This window comes from Zingiber officinale, chromosome 4B (genome assembly GCF_018446385.1).
Source record: "Zingiber officinale cultivar Zhangliang chromosome 4B, Zo_v1.1, whole genome shotgun sequence".
Taxonomy (NCBI): domain Eukaryota; kingdom Viridiplantae; phylum Streptophyta; class Magnoliopsida; order Zingiberales; family Zingiberaceae; genus Zingiber; species Zingiber officinale.
This window is the reverse complement of record NC_055993.1, coordinates 138519348-138539791: the sequence shown is the minus strand read 5'-3', so window position 1 is coordinate 138539791 and position 20444 is coordinate 138519348. Positions and strand designations below refer to the sequence as shown.

The 20444-nt window shown below is 34.1% G+C and overlaps 3 protein-coding genes across 4 annotated transcripts; all 3 read right to left on the bottom strand.

Annotated features, from left to right (window-relative positions):
* Positions 1–90: 90 nt before the first annotated feature.
* Positions 91–7046, bottom strand: LOC121977048 (nucleolar protein 14-like). Its single transcript, XM_042529537.1, has 14 exons — positions 6712–7046; positions 6375–6509; positions 5672–5819; positions 5227–5309; positions 4777–4839; positions 3721–3927; positions 3079–3201; positions 2284–2937; positions 1945–2137; positions 1660–1853; positions 1477–1581; positions 1244–1383; positions 872–1150; positions 91–587 (listed from the first exon to the last, which is right to left on the bottom strand). The coding sequence occupies exons 1-14, from the start codon at positions 6946–6948 to the stop codon at positions 302–304; spliced, it is 2847 nt and encodes a 948-aa protein (XP_042385471.1). The 5' UTR covers positions 6949–7046; the 3' UTR covers positions 91–301.
* A 1301-nt stretch (positions 7047–8347) lies between these two features.
* LOC121977050 (uncharacterized protein OsI_027940-like) lies at positions 8348–13232 on the bottom strand. 2 transcript variants are annotated; one of them, XM_042529541.1, is made up of 6 exons: positions 13081–13232; positions 11500–11686; positions 11270–11420; positions 10301–10341; positions 10162–10222; positions 8348–8636 (listed from the first exon to the last, which is right to left on the bottom strand). In XM_042529541.1, the coding sequence occupies exons 1-6, from the start codon at positions 13083–13085 to the stop codon at positions 8554–8556; spliced, it is 528 nt and encodes a 175-aa protein (XP_042385475.1). In that variant the 5' UTR covers positions 13086–13232; the 3' UTR covers positions 8348–8553. The 2 variants fall into 2 exon arrangements, with proteins under 2 accessions (XP_042385475.1, XP_042385477.1); XM_042529543.1 differs by having other exon boundaries at positions 10301–10338.
* A 1963-nt stretch (positions 13233–15195) lies between these two features.
* LOC121977047 (EEF1A lysine methyltransferase 2-like) lies at positions 15196–20168 on the bottom strand. Its single transcript, XM_042529536.1, has 7 exons — positions 19807–20168; positions 18654–18782; positions 17825–18022; positions 17172–17268; positions 16256–16359; positions 15695–15746; positions 15196–15550 (listed from the first exon to the last, which is right to left on the bottom strand). Exons 1-7 carry the CDS (start codon positions 20040–20042, stop codon positions 15332–15334), a joined length of 1035 nt encoding a protein of 344 aa, XP_042385470.1. The 5' UTR covers positions 20043–20168; the 3' UTR covers positions 15196–15331.
* Positions 20169–20444: the final 276 nt, after the last annotated feature.

The window sequence follows — 20444 nt, the reverse complement described above, 5'->3', positions numbered from 1 at the left end:
ACATGTTTGAGCTACAAGAGTGAGGATGATTGCAGGGTTTAGATACATTTTGCAATCCTTTTGGCATTCATAGATAGATTTGTTAAGTTCTTGATGATAATGAACAGAAATCACTTTCAGCCACTAAATAAGCTCTACCATTTGAGATAACATTAAATTCACAGGCGAAAACCCTGCCTTACAGAAAAAAAAAACACGCGGATACATGAGGAACCGAAAAAGAAAACATACAGGAATTGCATGAGACTAGAATTCTTTGTGATTATGGTGTATGCGAAGGTATACGACATCAACTGTTGTTTCATCTCTTCCTCTTACTGCCTTTACCTTTACTGCCTTTGCCTTTTCCCAGTTGTCCAGACTTGAAAGCATGTTCCTGTTCTTGGAGGAAAGCCATGCTCTTTCGGTATCTCTCTGCTCTCTCTTCGTCCTGCATTAACCTTGCAGACTCCTTCAGTCCAGACATAAATTGACTATCTTTGCGCAATTCCCGAATGGCTCCTTTCTTTTCGCTCTTTAGAAGTTTCTTCAACTTCTTCATCTCAACCCTCTCTCGATCCGGATCATAATCTCGACCTTTCACAAAGCTACAAGAAGATTTTCACAAAAATATTAAACATCAGCATTTGATAAGGATAATGCTAGTGCATAAATTTTAATCCATAAATCATTTAATAACATTGAAGGAGCGAATCAGAAATATCGCTAGGGACATTGATTCATCTGATGAAATATCAAAAACCCTTGTAGAAATTAAAGCAATCATTGAGCCGACTATGCAAGTATTTAGAAAATTATGCTCAGGCCCTTCCACAAAAATAGTATCGTATCAGAATAAAAGAAAGCATGTGGTTTCAAATAAGACACATACTTCTCTTCGAATTTTGGATTCAGTAACTTCATTGGAACTGGCTTTTGTTTGCGCATTTGAAGTGGCTGCCTAGATATCTGGTGATCATCTGTTTTTTTCTTGATCAAATCAAAAACCTCTTGCATTTTGTCTCGCAATAACCTAGGCAGATTAGAATTTTGCATTCCTTGCTGGAGCAAATCACAAACTGGCAAGAATATCTCAGGGAAAGAGCTCAATCTTTCATAAATAATGACGAATCCATTCAATGTTTCCAAAACCGATAATAGCATGCTTGCCCTGTCAAAGAGAAGAAAATCAAAATGAAGAACAGGGCACGATAAAGATTTAAGTTTTAAGAGACAAAGATTGCCAAATTAACTATCAGCTTGCCTAAATTCATCAGAGGCAAAGAAGGGCGAGTCCTCTTGCATTTCCATGACAGCATAAAAATCTAGAGGATGCACAACACATGATGGATCACCTATGTGAAGCCAGGGTTCTAAAATCCTAGTCTCCATAAGACAGTTCACCTGATAAAAAGGGGGAAGAAAGCACAACAGCTTAAGCAAGCAGAATACAAAAATAAAGATTAATCTTCCAACACGTGATTTCAGAAGTTAAACCTGAGGAAATTGCTGGAATCCAGGTTTGATCTCTAATGAAGATGCCAAAAGTGTTTGCAAGAATATTAGAGCCTCAGGACAAAATTTCCCGGATTGTTTGCTCACCTACACACACAAAAGAAGCGTTGTAATAACTTCACTAATTACTTGGCATGAAAAGGAAATAATACAGCAGGCACTTACCGAGAGTACCATTGAACATAAGAAAGAACCAACTGTTGTATCTCGAGATGACTTTATTGGACAACGCATCAGACACTCGCACATAAGGAGAAGCATGGGAGTCATAACAACATGACGAAAATCAGAGCATGGAAATACTAGTGACCATAACCTCAACAGGAGCAAAGTCTTCAAAGTTGGCCAGCAACTCTTATCTACAAGTCAAGGAAAATTATAAACAAGACAAACATTTATCACAAATTCAATGTACCTAACAAGGACTCAAGGGAGTATCATTTTCAAAACCTGGATTTCGAATATCCTCCAAAAAACAGGTTCGTATTTGTATAAGCCTCTGCCTAGCACAAATAGCAGCAAAATATGGAGTTTCTGCACTCATTTCCACCAATGGTTTAACAAGCAAATTTATAGTTTTAATGTTTATTGGATGCTGAGTAGCTAAGACAGCAAAATACTGCAACAGTATACCATAAAAGATCTGCAAGACAAACAACCCAATGCAAGTTAATTGTATTCATTCTATATATGAAAGAAGCACTTAAATAAAAAGAAAAAAAAAAAAGAATAGCTACAGATAATAAAAAGGGAAAAGAAAGGAAAGGACAATAATATGGGTAAACACACCTGCATTTTCTTCCGATTTTCTGCTGCAAGTCTTATTGAATTGTATGCTCGAATACGAACAATGATTTCAAGAACTTCATCATCTGAGCGGTTATCCAGCAAGGAACATAACTCTGTCATGGTTTTTGGAGCTTCTATTACATAAGGAATCTCCTTTCCTCCATCTGTAGCTAATTTTGGAGAAGCATTTGTTCTTTGAGCAGGCTTGGCATTAACTTCACATAAATCCATGTTTTGCCTCTCACAGTTACTTGCTCCTTGGCTGTCATGGTTCTCTGCTTCCTCATCATTCATATCCAGTTCATCATCATCACTTTGTTCCCAGTCTCTAACCATAGATATCTTCCCGCACTCATCACCACTAGTGTCATCTCCATCAGCGGGATTGCCATCAGAATCTTCATCATCTTCATCACCTTCTGAATCCTGAGACGAAGAACCAGTTTCATCCTGATTGTCTGTGTCATTTTGTTCATTTATGTTGTCAACCCAACACCTTTTGTCCATTAGATCCTTGCCACTGGAAAAGGAATCTCCAAGATCATCACCAGACGTAGGTCTGGAAGTCTTCGCAAGTGATTGGATATCTTCATCATCACTAGCACCTTCATCTGAAGAATCATCAGTAGCATGCATCCTTTCACAACGTTGTTTCTAAAATTTAGAAGCCATAAAAAAAGGTAAGAAGAAGCACAGCAAATTAAATATGCCTTTGTCCATAATAACAATCTACAAAGTATAAAAGACAGTTGAATTGTTAAAAATCAGCTACAAAAAAAAACACACCAAGTTTACCTCAAGTTCTTCAAGACGTTCTTTTTCTTCTTGAGCTATTTCTTCTGGAGTTTTTGTCCTATCTGATGCATGAGCTCTCCTATCTGAACCAAGCTCTTTGACAAGTTTGTCATATTCATCCGGCTGTTGAAAAGAGTAAAACTGAGATAACACCAGCAAAGTGAAATACAATGCAAAATCATTCATTTTAACAACAGAAAACAAATAATATAATTTCAACAACGTTGACAACACTAATCAAGAACAATTTGAAAGAGTGACCAATTGACCCAAAAAAAAATGATTCATAAAATTTAGTACTCGCACCAAGAATTTTGAAGATGGCTTAAATGAAGGGATGTTTACATGGATAAAAGAGTAAGAAGCTATATTGTTTATGACTTGAGAAAACACAGAAACTTTTACAAATAATCCAGAGAACCAATGCTCATGCCATTCAAAGATGAATCAAGTACAGATTTTAGAGAAAACATCATACTTGACTGCTATAATAATGCTGTTTGAAACAGATGGATCATTTTGTGCTTTCTAGTGTTTATTAAACACAATTAGACTCAAGAATTTCAGTAAACATAAAATTAAAAAATTCTTGGTAAAACAAAGCAAAGACAATATAGGGAAAATAGCTACATGCTGACATACTTTCTCATTAGACTCCTTGACTGGCAAACCAAATGATCCTTCTTTGTGCTCCCTTTGAATATTTTTGTTCAATAGAGCATCTAATGACTTCATCTTACTTGGATGAGATAAAGACCGTAGCGCCTTTGTTTGAGCAATTGTACTAAAGTCTTCGTCTAACTTTGCCAATAGGCTTGCATCTTCTTCCTTCTCAACTGCTTTTTGAGCCTACACGGGGAACAAAGATCAAAAACCCATCTTTCAGTAAAATTTTCTTATATTCAAAAGTGCACCAAATGATGGCTAAATATAAAACAGCATATACTGCTGAAACGAAAAACTAATTTCACATCTTCAAAAGATCAAAAAGATCCAAAGTGTGGTACTGTCACATATAATCATACGAGAGCTATACAGATCACATTACATACAGAGTAACTGATATGAATACACATGCATTAAAACTTGATGACAAAATGTTCCTACATAAACTAAGAGGCTTTTTACTTTTGTAGTCATGCTTTTACTTAGTGTTACAATTTACAACTGCATAAAAGATAACATCGTGGAGAGTAAATAAGGTAAAGGGCAGTAATGTGTATCAAGCTACTTACAATTTGGAGACGCTAATGTAAATTACCTCTGCATGACATAAGCCTAGGTCCCTTACATTATGAAAAAGAAAAAGTTATTACAGCCTCATTCTCAAGACAATTCTAATCAATTTTAGTCTTTACATCATTCCTTTTACTTAGGTTTCGAGTAAAGAAACAAGAGTATTTTAATCAAAGATATGGCTGGCAAGACTGTAAACATACTATAACTTTCAGCTGATAATTGAAATATGTTTGAAGAAATATTTTCAGTTGGTATGCAAACATCTTTCTAAATTCTATACATAAATAGACACATGCATAAATAAATATATATAATTTTTCAAAAAAGATGACAAATAAAAGAAGGCCAAAGAGAACAACTATGGTGTCAACTTAAGGGCTACTAGACATAGTTATATATATAAACTTAGCATAAGTATAGAAAAATAACAGATACATTTTTTTATCATTATGCACATACCTTGTAAAATTTGCTTTTTGATATTACTTCTGCCATCACTTGCTTCTTTGACTTGTGAGCCTCCTGAGTCAGAAAAAAAACATGGTGTGGCAGTAAGCAAATATGATGCAATTAAAGAGAGATGCTTGATAAGAATACAACTAGAAAACATAAATAAAAAACACAGTAGATTGGTCCAAACATGATGCATTCATTTAAGAAGAAGAAAAAAAAAAGATAAAGAACTACCAGATCACACAATTGGATTAAAGAAGACTAATAAATGGAAATAGCAGAAACTTCACTATAAACTACGCTTTGAACATGTTCATGTTAGTAAAACAAATAACAAACAGGTCAGGAAGAGGCATGGATAACTGTAATTATAGCTGAACCATACTTTTAAGTAACAAAATTCCACCATAAATATCAAAAGTTGATTTCATATTTAAGCAATGAGATGGATTTTACCTCATCCTCTTCATCAGGCAAACCCAATTCTGAAGATTTAGGCAGAGAATTTAAACTTAATCGCCGTGAAGAAGCGGAACCATCTGGAAAGCACAAATGTCAAGAACCTCCAGGTACAATAAAAAACTCTAAACCCAATGTCTATTATTCCTTTCGCTAAATTTATAGTTTGTCCAAATTCCAGGAAAAAAAAAAGATTTATTCAATCATGATACACAAAGCAAATTCACATATGTTATTGTACTATTTATTAGTTTTAAAGAAGATCAACAAGTAATATCACAAATTGGTTCAGCCTGCCAAAGTAGTCCTATTATAATAGATTTTTTTTCAGCAATTCATCTCAAACTACAGTCATTGTAGGTTACCTTGACATGGCACAACAGTGATCTTTTATGACAGCAAATATGTGGGAAAAGTAGTTATATATGCAGGAAACACTTACTGTGATTATCTATGTCAGCATCAAGATCATCATCTGGAGGCACTTCTTCCTCAAAATCATCTCTATCAGATGAAAGAAGCTGATTTAATGTCATAGCATCTTCCTCATCATCTGATAAATTGTATTTTCTAGACTTTTTCAACTTTAACTACACAAATAGAAAAATAAAATTAACTTTGCAATTAAGAATGCTGTCTTAATTTCAATCTTATGTTGCATGTATCTAACATGAAAAGAATAGATTAGAAAAAACATGAGGATCACATAGGGATAAATACATTCTCAACAAAAAACCATCAACAATACAATTAATACTACACAGAAAGAGAGATGGGCACTGACATATGGAAATTTGATTCAATACATCTCGAGTGTGTGCACACAGGAAGGGCTGATGATTACAAAAATCGTGAAAGATATGTTCCAACATGAGCAATTATAACATTAAGCTCACATCCAAGCATTGTTACATCTTTGGAACAAGCAAAAGCAAACTCTTATTTGTTGTAATTTGTAGCAGATAGTATCAAATGGTTAAAAGAAATATTAAATAACAGCAACCACTCGCCAAGGTGTCAACCATGATAGATCATGGAGCACAACTCAACATAGTTGCAAAGCTAAATAGAGATATATATCATAAGACTCATAATATAGATTGATGAAAACGTGAATTTCTATAATTATAATTAGTAAATACAACCTGACGCTCACGCTGTAGACGCAAGACTTGCTTGTTGAACTCTTGAAGCGTGTCATCTTTTTCACCAATTCGCCTGTCCAGAAACACAGACGACTTTGCACTCTGATCATACTCTTTAAGCAAAGTTTTCTTCCTCTGTTAATTACAAACAATTCTGGAGTGAGCACTAGAGAAACAACCAAAAGATTGCCAGTTTCCAATTTCACCCTTTTTCTTTATTCGCAGGAGATTCCATTAGAATAACGACACTCTTTCAGTAATAAAAGGACAGTAAATCATATGCCAATCACAGGATAAGGATCAAAAGAGGAGACGGGTTGAAGGGACGTAGCAGCACCTTTTCAATGGCAAGAGAGCGAGCGAGACCAATGCGACGCTCTTCGCCCTTGCGGCGCTTTCCAAGGACGTCGAATTTCCTGCGTGACCATATGCTCTCAAAGGGGTTCACAACTGAAACAGGCTTCGAGGCCTTCATGGCTGCGGCACCGGGGCCGGAGAGGAAGCGCTTGCTTCCCTTCTTCTTCTTCTTCTCCTTTTTGCTTGAGGCATTCGAGCGGCCGGTTGTCTTCGCCATTAGCGACCGGCAGCGATGGAGAGAACGACAGAGAAAGACGGAGTTTTTAGGGGTTTAGATTCGTTCGGCGGCAGCCTATGAAACCCTAATCCGGCTAAATATTTCTTATTGAAGTAAAAAAAATTGTATTTGACGTTTAGAATTTTTTAAAAAATATAATTTAATCAGGAATAATTTAATAAAATTATAAAACAACTCTTCATATCTATATTTCAAAATAAAAGTAGAGACTATGAATTATTTAAAAATGATTAATAAATTTTATAGTTAGTTAAATTAGTTAATTTTGTTAAAGTATAAAAAATTAATACAGCGGGGCAAAAAATAAATTGAATACATAATTTTACAATTTTAAAATTCAATTAGATACTTTGACTACTTGATTTAATAATTTACCAAAAAAATTTAAATAGAAGAAATAAATATTATTAATATAAAGATTATTTATTAATGCTTTCAATGGATCCTTCAACACAGTTTGTTCCATTTGTTTCCTTCAAATTAAGAAATTAAGCACCCAAGCATGGATGGAACCAGGGAAGATCCTTGGACCATTTTTTATGATAATGGTCCCTTTATATGTATTGATGGGATAGATAATCTCTACTTGTAAAATAGATGAAGATCATTTATCCCTACCAATATATACAAACGGGACATCCTTTGGACCGCAAAAGTAATCCAAAGGATCTGGCCTCGGATGGAATCACAGAGTTCGGATCCTCTGTCCTTAAATTTTTCTATCCCTGTATCCCCTTATCGATCGGACGGATCAAATTACATTTCAAGGATGCCTTGCACATCACGAAGATACTGCACACATCTTTAAAATGACATGATACCTTGAGATGTAATATGATCCATCCGATCGACAAAGGACACGAGGATAAAAAAATTTAGGGATAGAGGATCCGAACTGGAACCACAATGCTCTATTTCTCTCAAATTGCTTTACCACACTGTAGGCCGAGGCAAAAATGTCTTATATTATTATCTTTCATGTGGCAAAAAATAATTGGCTCACCCAACACCCCCATTAATATGCTCCAAGACCAACACGAAAAAAATAAATCATGAATAACTACTAACCATTAATACAATGACCAAGACATAAGAAAAAGTACTCAAACATATTAAGTTTGAATCCAATGATCTAAATGATCTATGACAATATCTCATGTCTTAACCATTGCACCATCCCGAGAGGACTTATATTCTTATCCTTCATGATGCATGAAAAAGGTGAACGGATGACAAACCAACAATGATGAAATTTTCTAATGACCTCAAGTTTCAATGACACCATATAATCATTAAAAAAAGGAAGAAAAAAGGGAGAGAAAATTGGATGAAACAAGCCAACCACAGTTTCAACAAATCATGCTGGCGACAGAGTAAATAGTTAAACTTCAATGACATGATTAGCAAAGCATGGAATCACAATTTTCAACAATCAGTCAACCCTAGAAGCTAATCTCATAATCTCAACACCTTGTCTCCTCTTAGATGATTTAAGGCTAATATAGCAATTTAACATGTCTCCTCAATCCAGATAGTAAACCACAACAATGGTGCCAAAAACATATGGAAGGGCTTTCACATGCTTCAATCAGCTTCTTTTTTGTCATCCGACAGGTTTTCTTGGGTTTTCGCGTCTCCAGGTGCATGTTCAGTTTTTTCTGCTGGCTCTGTTAAAAAGTAGAAGACATTAAGTGCATGGTTACGACATCGAGCAAAAGGCAAAGCGTCATTGAATATATACCACTATCACTATTCTAGTGCTCACTCCAGATTTGATGAACTGAAAACTAAAGAGAAAACTAGATGAATACTGACATTGACATAGAAGGATAGAGTTTGTAAAAAAAAACAGCCTTGAGAACTATCATATAATAATATATTGGGATCAACACTAAAGATGTTGATGGCTGACCGAGATCACAGTGGCTTATACTTCTTTTGGAGCATATAATATCCAATACCCCTTTATATTTACACTGGATAACAAAAGGAGCGCAACAAGACAAGCAGTGGGGAAATGATTTCCCTAGCTTTCTCATAAAACACTCCATCCAAAAGAGAAACCAAGTACCTCTCCTCCATCAACACAATTGGAGAGGCTAATGTTCATCCAAGTGCAACACGTGACAAGACCAGATAGGAATTATGAAAATTTAGAATGACAAAATTGTGATTGTTTAGTGTGCTTACAAATCCTTTCCACACTTTACCTATCTTGTTAACTTGTTGTAGACTTCACCATAAACTCTTCTATGAATCTCTTCTTCCCCACGATCTACATGCCTAATTTAATTCTACCCAATTTATTTGATTATTTGAATTTGATTTTTCAAATATACCTTCATCTTATTATCTCAATGGAGAAATCATTGTTTGCATAAGAGAAGAAGCAACATTAGGGTCAAGGGGTATTTTTGTTTCTATTATACCAATATATGGAGGTAAAATGTAAAATATTACTGAGGGATAAAATGAAAAAGTAAATTATGGGATCAAAATGAAATTTTATCAACATAATAACATAAAAGGAAGTGAAGAAAAGCTTTTCTTTGCCTTTTACCCTTACTTTGTTATTCATAATTTGCTTTATTCTTACATTTCTGCATTATACAATCCATCATTTTTCCCCTTCTATTTTGTCTTCTTATACCCACTTTTTTTGTGTGTGCCTGCCAACAAGTCCAATAGACTTTTGGCAACAATATGCCATGCAAAGTAAAATTATTTCCTTATTATCAAACTTTTAATATTTGATATAGTAAAATATCTTAAATCAACCAACACAATCATACAGAGTTCAATTGAGAAATAAGGCACACAAGCAACTTCAAATAGTTGAGACTCTGGCTTGTTCAGTTGTTCTATATCCTAATTCAAGCCATACAAATTTAACATGTCTAAATCAGAGTTCAGTAAATATTTCAAATGGTTGTAACATTGTAAGCTATATAGTGACTTCATTGAGGTTAAATATGAGTTATTCAGCTCAAAGACATGAAAGGGTGTGGACTATAGGAGACAATCTTTTATAAGGTTATTAGAGTCCTTTGACATGGTTTGACACAAAGTTCCTAATATTAAACGCAGTAAAATAGATCACTGATATTTGAATATCAGCGCATAGGAACAAATAACGCAATGAAATTAAATTACTATAAGGAATTAACTAAATGGTAGCTTCTACAACTTTACCTTCATCATCACTATCTTCAAAATCATCATCCATAGCACCACCACCCATATCACCAAATTTCTGGAAATGAATATACAAATAAATCAAAGATCAACCGAATTAAAGTTCGCAGGAAGTAATATGGGAGGTGGCCATTACCGAAAAATCCATGCCTCCCAAATCCAAATCAGGCCGACCTGCTATAGTCAATCAGGGGGGAAAACTCAGCAACACCAATGGCATATGAATTGCAAAATTGTTCCAAGAAATAAAATCTAGCCAATGATTTGTCAATTATATGTATGGAAGAACAAAAAAAAAATGATTGAACGCGTTGAGCTAATTCAATTATACATTAAATATATCCAGTGAGTGGCCCCAAGTGTCTTAAGGTTTAGCAGACAAGTAGTTTAGTAGTAGCATGAACAATACTTCCTATTTGGTAAACTGAAGACAGTTATGTAGTCAAAACATCACCAATAGAAGGTAATAATTTCTTCAGGCATTGTCTAGAAGAGGCAGGTTCAAGATCAATAAATGATATGTGAAAATATCAACCTGAAATGTTCTGGTATTCATCTACAGCAATAGACAAAAGCATAAGCAAAGAAATTGATCACGTAAAAATCAAGATAAAAAATCTTAATAAGCCCTATTTCTTAAGTAGTGTGACCATAATATCACATGAATGACTAATTATATGAGGAAATGAACATCATTGCGTACCCAAAATGTTTTAGTGCCATTGATCAGTTTGTGGAGACATTTTTCCAATTCATGATTTTAATGGTTTTTGACAACCATTAAATGATAAGATAATAGGAAAAAAATCGGATCTGGACAGAAAAAAGTAAATTTGCTCTGAGTGAATACATGCATACAGGTAATAAAAGCAAATAAAAAATCAAGTGCTATGGCATTTGCTGACTGGGCATTCATCATCTGACTTTTAGCCAAACAAAATGAACCTTAAATTTTGCATCATACATCTCTGAGATATGCATTCAGCAAGCATCCATGTGTAGTAAAGAAAAGAAATGCATGATTTGCATGTATATGATAGAAGTATTCATCATGATGGTACCATTTTGTTACAACCAATAAGCAAGAAAGTACAAGGGAATATACCATCATCATCTTCATCTACCCACTTATCCCAATCAACTTTCACATAGTGAGGAGTCTTTCCCTCACCACGCAGTAGCTTCTTCCACCACTGCGGCTCTGCTTTTTCAATCACACAAAAGATAGACCTGACACCTATATTAATTTTGCTTTCCTGGTAGGCAATGCATTACAAGTTAGGTGATGGGAAACAAGAAAATATCAGTTGATTAAGAAGGAATTAGAAACATTACCTCTTTATTTACTTTATCAAAAAGTTCTAATTTTAGCTCGTAAAAATTATTTGAAACACCAGCTGTGGCAGAGAAATTGAAAATGCCATCAGGTTCTAGATTAACTTTCACATCTCTTGCATCAGGCAATTGAACAGTGACATAGACCTTGTCAATACGCTGCGCCCACTTGATTTCAGGGAAACGACTGACAAGTAAAATAATTCATAAGAAAATAATTTTTTATTAATTATAGACAATCAAACTGGCACAAAATGGCATGTTTCCATAATGGATTTCTTATCCTTTATACTATATTAAATTAACAGACTAATACCACCATCATTGAGCTTAAGGAAAAGCTACGTAAAGGGATGAGAAAAGAAAATCCTTAGTGACAATGTTCAAGCACCTTAAACTTTTCCACGTGAGAATTTTGATCAGGCATGACCCACTAGCATCTCATCAAAATGTCAAGTGATATTTGATGAACTACATGCTTGTCTATTGTACAAATTAAAACATGGACAAAATAATGAGTTGAGAAAAAAATTTCAGAAACAAAACAAAAAAAAGGTGCTGTAATGCCATGTTTCCATAATGGATTTCTTATCCCTTATACTATATTAAATTAATAGACTAATACCACCATCATTGAGCTTAAGGAAAAGCTACGTAAAGGGATGAGAAAAGAAAATCCTTAGTGACAATGTTCAAGCACCTTAAACTTTCCACGTGAGAATTTTGATCAGGCATGACCCGGCTAGCATATCATCAAAATGTCAAGTGATATTTGATGAACTACATGCTTGTCTATTGCACAAATTAAAACACGGACAAAATAATGAGTTGAGAAAAAACTTTCAGAAACAAAACAAAAAAAAAAGTGCTGTCTTTCAGTTACTTTACAGGAACATGATATGCACTTTCTTATCTAGCTCACTTACCTTGACAATTTTTTGCCTTCCTTATTTATTTTTTATCCTAGATAGAATCTAATGCAACATCACTTCTGTTAATTCCACTTAATTAATCTTCATTCATGCTAGATGCATAAATACAGGATCTCTAATAAATTCTAAAAGCTCAAGTTATCAATTTAGAGAAAATATAATTTTATCTTCGCTGTCTTTTTTTAGCCTACAGTCAGCCAACCTCATTAATCATGAAAATTTAAAAGTCAAGGAAAAACAATTATGTTGAGACTACGACAATAGGGCATATGATAAAATGTTCAATATTTTCCAAGTACGGGTATCAAAATTGTTTCCAGTATTCAAGTAATCTCCAATTTTATGATCCATGTAGCCTAAAAGATGGAAATTTTCCCCTGAAAAATTGCAAGTCCACTATACTCTTATAGCAAAAACAACTAGCTTAAATAATGCAACTAGATGTTGGTAAGTGATGCTCCAAGAAAATTTTGGACTATTTAAATGTACGAACAACAATAATTGAAGCTCTGGTGGAGGTAGGCGACAAGAGTTCCAACGGGCATCATTCCGTGCTCTTCGTTTCCGCAGCATAAAACCAAGTAGAACAGAGACGAGAAGCACAAGAGCGAAGAAAGATGTGGACTTGCAAAGTGGAAATTACACAGACCTCATTCTTTTTGGCGAGCTACAGAGATCGCAGCCACAAAGCGAGACGAGCGAGGCGGTGACCTAAACCCTTGCCCGAAGCAGTAAGGTGGCTGCTCCGATGGCTTCTAACTTAAGGAGATGTTCGCACGTGTGAGGCACGTGGGGTAGAATCCTTTGATAAGAGCATCCACAGAGCTCCGATCGTTGACGTGGCTTAAACGAGGAACCTCATTTTCAGCGGGAAGCGGCTCCCTCTCTGGAGGGAGCCGCTCCTTCCTTTTTTTTTATTTTTATTTTTATTTTTTAATTAAAATAAAATATTTTAGGTCGATATAATGTAATTTTTTAAATTATTAATGTTATAAATTCTTATTATATATACGGTAAAATATAATAAAAAAATACGACCCATAAAAGAATAGTTGAGAGTTTTTTTTTTAATTTTTGGATAGTGGAGAGATATATGGATTTGTTAAATCTTGTCCTTATATAGGGGTGTCAATTTGGATAGATAAAATAGGTAGGATTTAGATTTAGGTTGGGTCTAAATTTTTTTTAAATCTCAATATGAATCCGACCTGAACCCGATTTCAACTCGAAATTCCTAAACTCAAATCCGATCAACTTGAATAATTTGAAAAATTCGATTCAAAATAATTTTTTAATTATTTTTCTTATAATTCTTTATTTTTATTTTAATACTATATCATTATCATACTAACATTCATATTAATATATATTTATGGTATCTTAATTTTCAAAATTAAATTTGATGTAGTCAAAAAAAAAACTTGTTAAATCAATCCAACCATTTTCAATCTGAAACCCTCCAATTAAAATTCGACCTGAACTAAAAAATTTTCAAACAGAACTTGATTTGTTTTTTAGTTGATTCGGATCGAGTCGTTGAGTCGGATTCATTTTTGACATTTCGATCTGTACGAGCGGCTCCCTCCCACTTTTTAATCATCAATTATAAACTAGGATCTAGGATTTAGATGTAGAATTTAAGGTTTATATTTTTTATTATTAATTATCAATTTTGTTTTAGGATTTAAGGTTGAGGATTTAAGATTTAGGGTTTAAGGTCTAGGATCATAGGGTTTATATTTTTTTAAAAAAAATGATAATTGGTATTAAAAGAAATACAAACCCTAAATACTAGATGGTAATATGTCCTCAAAAAGTACTTTAATAAATTAATAGATAATTTTTTCTGAATAGATGATTGACTAAAGAATACTTGTTGATGAATCATCCGCTGTAAGTACTTTCTAATTTAGTTTAGTTGTCTGTAGAAAATTTTCATATAACTGATCATTCTAGATTAGTTGGCATAAGCAGAATATCTAATATTAATTAAAAATAAATAAAATAAAATGTAGACCCAAGGTAATATGAAGTGGTTGGATATCCAAGTACGGATCCCATGAATCTTGAATCGAGACCATATACTACAAACTGTAAGTGATTTTTACTTCAATGGATAGCAGGTCTGAGAAAACAACAAGCACAATAAATTTATCCACATGGTCATTGAAAAATTTTTATGGGACTAAATCATTCGATTCTAGTATTAATTAGTTTAAAGAGTTAGATATATAGTGCCTACTAAAAAAAAAATTTAAAAATGTAAAATGAATTTGGTAATTTATAATAAGCTATTGTAATTTTTATATTAATTATGAGAATTAAAAAATGAATTTAATTTAATTACTTTAGTTTCACAAATACGATTTGAGATTATTAAATGTAGAAGATCGAAAAGGAAAATAACTATGGAGAAGTCAATAAACAATAGTAACAGTACATAATTCAATACCATGAGCTAAATAATATGTTTTAGTTGTTTAAACCAATTGATTCGATTTTTGCTACCATTCAATTCGTTCCTATAAAGCATAAATAGTAGTCTTTTTTTTTTCAAAATTATCAACAAATTTACTTGAGAAAATATTTATTTTAAATAAAAAAATAATATTAAATTAAATATTTTCAAACATCTAAAATATAATTGCCACTTTAAATCACCTGCACATTGGGCAGCTTAACAGCTAGTATAGTTTGAAGGTTCACCTAATCAAATTATTATAATACAAGTAGAAATAAACTAGAATTGAAAACGATACTCTCATAGAAGATAAACTATGGTAACTCATTAAATAGGAATAAGTTTACACGACCAATTAGAAGAAAACCACTTGCTCTAGTGCAATCAATATCACCCTTTCTTTAGTTGTATGGGTTTAAGAAACCAAACACATGGTGATTCAGAGGCGCTGAAACGCAACGGTGCAAACACGAGATCCTTCGATGCCACCAAACAAGATAGTTGGATAGGTTCGAACATGATCAAGGTACTGGAAAACCACATTCTCATCACTTCCTTCCTGGTCCTGGTCCAGATCCTGTATATCAAGCATTTTGTGATTGAAGTTTTCCACTTCTTGCAACAGCTCGTCTTTTGTGCTATTACAGGAGGTAATCACCTGAATAAATCACTACGTGTTCAGTAAATGGTGAAAGGGGTAAGAATAGTTTAGTAACTAATAGGAATATATCAAAACTAGTTAGTTTCCATGCCGCATCAGAATAAGATAAAAGGTAAACAATTGAGAGAAGGAAGCAGTTACCAGGATACCACCAGATGCAACCAAGTTTGATACTGATTCCCAATACATTAGCCTAGCAATAAGATAAAAAGGCATTAGCCTAACTGAATGAGCCAAATATTAATCTATTTAAATCCTTTTATATCTAAATAACAATAATTTTAAGAAAATGGATTCGACACAAATCTAACTGGTACACTAATACAAATTAGACTATTTATTCCGCACGAATCCAGATTAAGATTATTTTTTCCCAAAAATAACATGAACGAATTTCTACCATGCTTTCCCTCCCAGTTTTGGAAGAGAAAGGTTAGGTACCACACTAACAAACACTTCCCCTAATCCAGATCATTCTGAACTTAATTGATGAGACAAAAAGATGTGTAGCCAAGTTGTTTATGAATGAGTACAAACCAGTAAAACAAGATAAGATTATAGGTCCTGACTTGGAATGTAAATTGGCTGTTGGAATAGTATTGAATGGAAAAATTCAACTACCTATTGAATGAAGCCACACGAGTGATGGAAAGGTTAAAACCAAGATAAAAGCAAAATTTCCAAAGGTAGAATTATACATACCTTTTCATTCGGCCATCAGGGTGCAATCCAATGGCATCGAATGTTCCTTTGTCCATTACAAGATGGAATTTTCTGTTCAGTTTTGTCTCCAAAACATCATCAACCTACAAATACCCTTCTTTGATCAATCAAACAAGAACCACTGTCGGAACTCAAAATTCAAATAACAAGACATGAACAAGCAGATCATGCCTAGATATCTTGAGGATAAATAACCATATTATAGTTTTAAAAGACCTACAAAGTGAGGGGCATAGTTTAAAGCAAGAACTTTATTGCTTAAAGAGTTGTTATAGATATTTAGATAGTCATTTTGCACACAACTGTCCAGGAGCAATATATAAGAAAGGGTGAAAATTTAACTGGATAAGTTTAAGTATTCATAAATCATACATACAATTAGAGAGAGAATATAATATAATACAATCTACTATATATCATATATATGATAAAGAAAAACCTGGGGAAAAAACACACAGAACAAGCCTTTTCAGGTAACTAGACAAATTTTGGGCCAAGTCCAGTTTGTTGTGAAGGCTGACTGGAGAACTGACCTAGTTTCACCCCTGAGTATACTAGAAACGAAATTCATCTTGAAGACAAACATTACCCAAATTAAATGAAAATTGAACAGTTCGCACATTGAACGTAAGTTCCATTTTATAAACATAGATTGAGTAAAAGCTTATGGATAATGAGCTACGTTATATGATCCTTGATTTATATATAGATTATAAACTAAATAAGACAACCCCACAAAAGAAAGTTCAAGTTTAACTGGAAAATGCTGATCCAGTGCAACCAAAAAAAAAGTATGTCTTCAACATAAACTAATCAAGTAAACTTAAAGAACAAAGTACCACACTATCATGTTGACTAGCACATATCATACAGCAAAGGAATGTTGCATGCGTACCATAAAATTTATATTAGGAAAACCATTTCGAGTGGCAATCTTTTGTGCAAGAACAATTGCTCCTTCGCTATAATCTGTTCCAGTTAAATCAGAGAACCTGAAATTGGGGCACACAAACTCACAGCAGATTGGCATAAAAAACTACCCACAGTCTGCTCTAAATATCATTAACAATAATCACGTAGATGGCACATATTACTAAGTTCTATGAGAAAATATAGTGAAAAACGCCTCATGGATGCAAAGAGCCAAAAAGAATTTCCAACAAAGGCAACAACCAGATCTATATGTACATCATGTTTATTTGTGAAATTGGTAGGGTTTTGCCTTAGGGCAGATGCGCTACTAAGTACACAAATATAATAAACTCCTGGCAAATGCTGGATGCATTGTGCCATCAAATTCCTTATGGTTAAAGACATTGATTTGTAGTTTCCTTAGTCCTCTTAGTAGCATACCCTAGTGCTTTGTATGCATTAGTGTAGCTGCCAGCCATAACCACAATTTTTGTGGTGATAATTAATGATGATTAACAATAAAGTATGCTACATAGTTATGAACCACCGAAGTGAAACATGCTGTTGAAATAACTTTCAAAAACACTTTACCAACATTTGAAGTTATGCAAGGTGAACAAGAAGCAAATATAGTACCCTTGTTTCGCTAACTCTTGAAGCAGCAAGCCATTCCCAGTTCCAATATCAAGTACACCCCAGCTAGACAGATCTTTAGAGATGCTATCAGGATCAGGTCCAGAGTTGCTACTGCCTTCTGATTTATGTGGCTGAGAAATGTTTGCACACAAAGTTTTGGTCCAAGTTGCAACAGTATCCATCACTTCAATTCCAAACCTATAAGTTGAAGAAGTTGACTACATATGGTACAACCACAAATAGCAACATTGAATGGAAAAAACAAGAGATGTTACCTGGTTCATCATTTTTTTTTTAATGGAAAAAACAAAGAAAAGAACCATCCAACAAAATTTTACCTCAAAAGCAACATAACAAAGAAACAATTTGACACATAAAGGGTTAACAAGAGATGCTGATCATGAAAATTTGCATGATCTGTGAGTTTGAATGATAAAAACATTACACACTAGTCTATGCTACTTATATTTAACATCTTTGATACATGTAATTTGCAGATGATATTATTTTAGTTGATGTTAGGGTGATTCAATTAAATTTGAATCTGAAATTGTGGATAAAATTTTCAGAAATTAGAGTTTTTTAGATAGCAAAATAAAAAATGATATATGAAATTGTGGATAAAACATGGCATTAATGCAAATGGTCAGTCAATGTTATACTCATGGAAAATTTACAGCAAACGAGTAATGTCATATTTAGGTATGGCATGCAACATGTAAGAATAACTTAAAAATGGAAAGAAAGAAGAATAAAATTGTGCGAGTGTGGTATAGTATCAACTTCTCAAACTAGAAATATGACAAAGTTCCATATAAACTAGGCTCACCAAATTTCACCAGCTTGGCCATGTTCATGAAAATTGGCAAGATCCTCGGCGTAAGAAGCATCCCAATAGCTTTGTAACCCCAGTAATGATGCCTCAACCTCATTTGAGTCAGGCCCATCCTTATCAGAACTGTTACATCAATCACAAACAACAAATGAACTGGAAATTCAGCAATAAACAACATCAGTCAATCCAAAATGACAGATGCAACAAATCAAGCATAACTTGTCGTATACATTTTTCGATGTTTAATTCACTTTAGGTACTGGATCAATGCCAGAGATTGAGGCACCAGATAGAAAACCAGCTACAGCCTTCAGAAAACTAAAGATATATCTACTTTGTTGCTTTTAAGTATAATAAAAAAAAAACTATGCATTGGCATCGTGCATGCAAACACAACAAACAGCAAATGTGCTCATCCATGCCGGAAGATTGCAACACATTGCATGCCCTGGAACACGACAAATGGATGAGGAAAGGTTTTTGTGTTTCGTGTGATAGAACGTGGTGAACTAAGAAGCTATTTCTGAAAGAAATCTATTTTAAGATAGTACAATAAATAAAAAATATATTTCCAAAATAAGATAATGCAATCAGTACATTATGTTTACTATGCATCCCATTAAGCAAGGTTTCAAAAGCCATATGCCAGTGATATATAGTCACACAGCACACACATAGATTATTAGGCAGGGGCACACACAATTGATACTAAAATATTATAAAGTATTTTTATTAACATATAAGGTATTTATCACTTGCAAAATAATTGTTGAAGTTAACAATTGCAAGTTACTAAATAAAGTAGCTTATGATTTTACCAATCTGGCTCAGTTTAACTTAGTTTAGATGAAGCAAAATAAGTTTTTTTTTACTGCTATGTTAACTGCGTTTTCCATATGGAACCATATGGTTCAGTCCCCTTTCAAATCCTCCTAGTGGATACAGGATATACTTTCTTTCGTTTTTGTCTTTCACAGCACAATTCAAACCAAATCACAAAGTGATAGGAATATTTAGCAGTACAAACAAGGAACTAGACTTAAAGAATGTTATAAGATCCAGTCCACTAAGAAATAAGTTGCAGGCTGGAAATCATTTAAACACGGGGAGTAAGAAATAAGGTGCAGACAAAAGGGAAGATGGAAACCTGTAATCGGAGGCGGCGGGGAAATTGCAACCGGAGAGCATGTCTACGGCATCAGCGTGGCGCTGTTCGTCATCCAGAGTGCTTCCGTACTCGCTCTTGATGGACCACGAGTCGGCCGCCACTGAGCGGTCGTCGTCAGATATCATCTGCTCGGCTGCGGCGGCAGCGGCGGTCGCAGCCGCCGGCCGCGGCGGGTTCAGATCGGAGTCCTCTGGTGGCCACCGGACTCCCGCCATTCAAGGATCGTCGGAGATGAACTGGAGAAGTAAAAGAAAACCCTAGAATGAAGTCGGGCGGACGCGACTGGAGAGGTTGATGCATATATATAAAGGCTGGCAATTGAGGGGAAGCGTTGAAATGGAGAGAAGAACACTTTATTAATTAATTCAATTTGTTGGAAAATTTTGAAAGCAAAGTAGAGGATTTCTATTACTTAATCACGATTATTTATTTATTTAATTATTTATCGAGAAAACATCAAATCATTAACAAGCGACCCCCGAGAATAAATCAAAAGAAGGAAACATCAAATACTTAATTGAGGGCAGAAAGTGAGAATTTGTTGTGCTGGGCGATGAGATAAATAAATGATGAGGTTTACATTTGGTTAGTAGAAAAGAATCGAAATAAAGTTGATG